The following is a 4,898-nucleotide window of genomic DNA, read 5'->3' on the forward strand; positions in this document are numbered from 1 at the left end:
GATGCAAATGGATGAATTGTAAATGTGCAGTTTTTTTATGAAACTGAAAATAAAACACGTTATGGAAAAAACAATGGTTATGCCTGTAGTGTCTTGACTTGAGGGCTCTGCCCCAGTGACAAGCTGCTGTACCCCTAAAGATACAATTTTTGCACATTTTTCTAACAGTGTATGCGTGTCGTGTGTTCTGTTGTCTTGCTTCATTCCCAGAGATGTGTTGCTCATTATTACAAGGCTTAGTGTCCTCTGTTCAGTCAACAGTTCAGTAATTATCCCAGAACAAACTGTCCTTCGTACTGTGATTCATCTCAGATCTGAGCCTGTGCAGACTCCTTCATTTTTACACAACATCAGTTCGGCGTGATGTCCAGTAACTCTGGATGCACATAGATTAGATAAACTCAAATTAAGATAGCACTCGGGTATAAGATACGATTCTGCCCTCAATTCACGCTTGTGCGCTGATGGTGCTTAGTCCTCTTGTTAGAGGGATATGGGATTAAATCGAAAGGTTTCTGTTCTGTTAACAGGTGTCCTCGAGGAAGACGTTTCATGAAATGGGCCTCTCGCTGATGCTGCTGGGTCTGCGTGGCTTTCCTAGGTCGGCCCTTGCGTGTAAAGGCCATGTACCAGCCTTTGTACTTACCGTTCTGCAAAGCCGTGTAGTTATTTTCCAGAACAATCTCGGTGAATATACAGTCCCTGCCACGGCCCTTCCTCTGGCAAGAAAAAGAGACAGACAGCGGAGGACTGAAATGACAAACTCGGAAATCTGCAATTCAAGCCCGAGAGATTTATGAGGTTCAATTTTGTTCTCAGGGCATGATGGGTTTACCTGTGATGATACCATAAGTGCAATTCGAACCAATTGAATTGACTATATTTTCGTATGATTTCAACAACATCATTTTGCAGAATAATTAAAGATAAACACACCAGATGTTTAATTACTTAAACTCACCCGTCCAATAAGCTTGCCTCTCTTGTTCATGCAAATGTAGTATCCTGTTTTTGCTCCTCTGATTCGAACCCGGCTTCCAAATGTGTCGGTTTCCACAACAAGTTTTGCTGAAATTGTTAAACCATAGAAAAGTCTGTTACTTTTTTTTACTTTCAGGTGATACATACAAATGAATGATGCTTTTGGTCGTATATTGGGGAGTTTTGATTTGCATTGTTGTAATGTAGTCTGGGTTGAAATGTTAAGTGTAAAAAAGACAATACTTAGCCTAGATGTGTGAATGTGTGTGTGTGTGTGCCGTTGTAGGGCGATATAAAATACAGTTTGTACAGTATAAAAACCATTACGCCTATAGAGAGTCCCCGTAAACCACAGATGCAAGTATGTGTGTGTGTGTGTTTGGCCAAGACTACAAAGAGTAAGATTAAGAGTAACAAAGAAGGATATAAACCGATGACGCTGACCTCACCTCTCTTCATAAACTGACTCATACGTTGAGTTGTAAAGCTATGAAAATTCCTCGTAAAATGACCCTCCAAAAAAGTGGGCAATGTGGATGGACTGCACGAGTGGAAAGATGGCTAGACACGCAGAAATACTACGGTGACAGGAATTCGTTCCCAGCGGACGGGATTCTAACCACAGTTTTGTTTGGAGAAGAAGAGCTGCAGCTCACTTAAAACAGGTGCCTTACTGTATAACTTTAAAATTACACTGAGTTCAAATAAAAGCAAGATTGACTTCTCATTTGCAGCATCAGCGCACACTATGAATCATAGGGCAACCGTCCATTTAGCAAAGAAAAAAAATACACATGTAATTTTGGAGCGAAAAACTTAAGTGATTAAAACTTTAGATCATCATCTTGCCTCACACATAATGTAGGAACATTTGCAATAAACATATTTGTTTTGGAAGACATGAAAGATGAAAACTAATGATGTTAGAAAAGGTTAGAAAATTGCATGCCACATTTCTGTTCTACAACTCTTTATTATACGGAGAACTATTCAGGAAATGTTAAGACGGCAGAGGTAAGATGAGTACTGATGTGTTTTCCAGAACCAAAACGGGTTTCTCTTGAGATTCCCAAACTCTACAATATAGAATCCATTTCAAACTATGCAGGTTACTTTTTGGCAATGACATTTACTGGATATTCTGAAGTAATACCTTCAACTGACTTGTTTTGTCCTATTGTTTCAAGCTGACAAAGTATAATAATGCAGAACAGTAGGCCTGTCGCAATAATCAATATATCGACTTATCGCGCAATATATGTACATGACCTCAATCATTTTTGGGGACGCAATATTATATACGCCCATTATAGTTACTTAAAAATTTATGTCACCATGTTTTGTACATTCCACTTGCGCCTGTGTCTTTTGCAGCTTCTCGTACATAACGTGGTGTAGTCATAAGCTGCTAGTTCAAATTTTAAAAAATGCATCTACAAACAAAGTTTCATCTGCAGATATGGCCTTGTTTAGGGATCTGTGCCTTTGTGCATACTGACTGCCAGGTAGTGATTGTGTTTTTCAGCAATAGTGTGCACCATTAATTTATTGCCATGAATATCTCCATCCTCGCCAATGGCGTTGACCCTCTTATTGCCCAGGACTTGTACATGTTTACCACTAGTCCGGCTATAGAGCTGATAAGTCCTTGTTAATCTCCGACTCATCCTGTCCGAGAGACGACTCTGCTCCGTTACATGGTGCTTAAAATTGGGTACAGAGACGGACTGCATCGTCATCTATAAAAATGTAACAGAAGAACATGCAGATTTGTGGTGTATAAACAGAAGAACTATATTATGATTATTTAATGTGTGGCATACAACATGTATATAAGAACAATGATATGATCTACACTCTTTTAGGGGCAATAAAGGTGAGAGTGTTTCTCATCAGATTCAAATAATTATTTTTGCAGTGGAGGACAGAAGATGATTGGCACTCTGAGGGCAAGTGCCCCGTCCACACTCTGGATGGCATGTCAATAGGGGTCCAACACTGATCTTTCACCCCGTCTCTTTGGGCCCGTTCTCATAACGATTTTCTTTTGTTAGTCAGCTATGTGCCGTGCCCACATGTTAAAGCCATTACCTTTAAAGCGAGGGGTTTATGTCTTTTCAAGATGTTTGACAATTTGCCAATGCCTCTATTAATAATGAGTTGTTTGCATGGTTATAACACATTAACTGCCCACATATAACATCACAAGATTAAAGTGAGTAAAAAATGTTATCGCTTTCAGTGTGTCCTGCCGATGCTTGACTGGAAGATATTCAAATGGGGAGACTGAGTAGTGTTGTAACATTTTTGTTTTCAATGATTGTTTTGTTTTGACTTAATTGCACTATTACTATATATATTTATTTACATTTAATTTATATTTTATATTTTATAAACCTATGAATTATTCCTAAACTGTAAATATTATTGTCAGATAAAAAAAAAAAAGTGTTGCTTTTACAACCTGAACCACAACTGGGTGGGATGTAACACTAATAAAAACTGTGTATTTTATTATGGATGGAAACTTTAATATTATTTGAAAATATTAAACATAAAAGAAACATTTAATTGAAAACAGCACACAAAAAAAGAAGAAACTAATATGCAAATACATAAAATATATGATAACAACTCATGAGATGTGTGTGTTTGTCACTCTCACAGTTGTCACACCTGTACACTGTTCTATTTTGTTCAGTTTTAATACACTGAAAAGTCATGTCATAACCCTCCCTTTCTGGTCAGAGATGATATTCCTATTTTTTAATATGAAGGTAAAAAGTTGTGGAAGATAAAGGCCTATATATAATTAAAGAAAACAGCCTGCTGATTCAGATGAAAACAGTTTAACATCCACTAAAACTATCAGTAAAATTATAAGCCAGAAGTAAACTTTTTTTTTTTTTTTTTACAGAGACACAAATTATACAGTCTCCTGAGGGGGTGGTTGTTATCTATGATGGTGATTTCACCACTTAACTCATTTCTAATTGGTTAAACCGATATTACACACTATTGCACATAACATGTTCCCATCAGTTTACCTAGTTTGAGATGCTTGTTTGCAAATAAAATGCAGAAGACTTACCTGAGTGTAAAAACACAGGGTGATAAATTGAAGTAATCTGCGATTAAAAAAAAAAATTTAAAAAGGTTAATTAGGCTACGGAACTATTCTTTAAAATATAAAAATAACTCTTCAGCAAAAGCCCATATTAAGTGTACTTACATGTAACCTAACCTCGATGATTTCAGCCTCATTGTGAGATCTCCAAGCCCTGTCTGATTATTATCCGAAACAATAAATTCTTCATTAATTCCTCTGTGCGTGTAGATTATAGTGTGAAGATGCTCGGTCCATCGGACTTTTAGCAAAAATAACAATAAACTGAGTGACAGGATAAAATATATTGGTATCGACTGTGATTTATTCATCCACTGAGTCCATGTCAAATGAATCCGTCAAGTAACTTTTATTCCTTAGATTTCAAGCACCTTGCAGGCGACTGTTCTCATAAACATAATTCATGATCGGTGTCCGATTACAGCGAAGATGCGAAAAATAAAACATTCTTCATAGAAAATCAGCGACAACATCCGGCAGCGTGCGCGCGCCCGTAGTGAGACTTTGCATTATGTTTCCTCACGGTATCTCCAGTACTGATGTAAATGTCACTGGAACAGTCTGAAGTCACATTTAGGTTGATAAACTGTGATGTTTCCCTGGCGAGAGACTGAGAGCAGGAGCCCCGTGTCTCTCTCCACTTTCAAACTCCCAATGTCAAACCCACTCTTCTCGTGTAGTCTGACTCCCGTTACCTCCACAGAAGCCTCATCCCACCCCTCAACATCCAAACTCCTTCACTGAGGGAGAAAGGCATTTCGTTTAGCCTGAACAATTGCTAGAAGAGTTT

At 37.9% G+C, this 4,898-nt stretch overlaps 1 protein-coding gene across 1 annotated transcript; it reads right to left on the minus strand.

Moving 5' to 3' along the window:
* Positions 1 to 249: 249 nt before the first annotated feature.
* LOC107738466 (fibroblast growth factor 8b) lies at positions 250 to 4,245 on the minus strand. Its single transcript, XM_016550227.1, has 5 exons — positions 4,214 to 4,245; positions 4,073 to 4,109; positions 2,534 to 2,720; positions 962 to 1,068; positions 250 to 719 (listed from the first exon to the last, which is right to left on the minus strand). Exons 1-5 carry the CDS (start codon positions 4,243 to 4,245, stop codon positions 444 to 446), a joined length of 639 nt encoding a protein of 212 aa, XP_016405713.1. The 3' UTR covers positions 250 to 443.
* Between the last annotated feature and the right edge of the window lie 653 nt (positions 4,246 to 4,898).

This window comes from Sinocyclocheilus rhinocerous, unplaced genomic scaffold, assembly GCF_001515625.1.
Source record: "Sinocyclocheilus rhinocerous isolate Xijiao unplaced genomic scaffold, SAMN03320098_v1.1 scaffold1907, whole genome shotgun sequence".
Lineage (NCBI taxonomy): Eukaryota > Metazoa > Chordata > Actinopteri > Cypriniformes > Cyprinidae > Sinocyclocheilus > Sinocyclocheilus rhinocerous.

Bases quoted from the DNA above. Each gene is read 5' to 3' on its own strand.
- LOC107738466 (XM_016550227.1), bottom strand. From the start codon at position 4,245: ATGAGGCTGAAATCATCGAGGTTAGGTTACAT. The intron at 1,069-2,533 runs GCAATAAATTAA...TAACAATTTCAG, and splicing joins CGAGGATGGAGATATTCATG to CAAAACTTGTTGTGGAAACC. The intron at 720-961 runs GTGAGTTTAAGT...TTTTCTTGCCAG, and splicing joins GAGGCAAGCTTATTGGACGG to AGGAAGGGCCGTGGCAGGGA.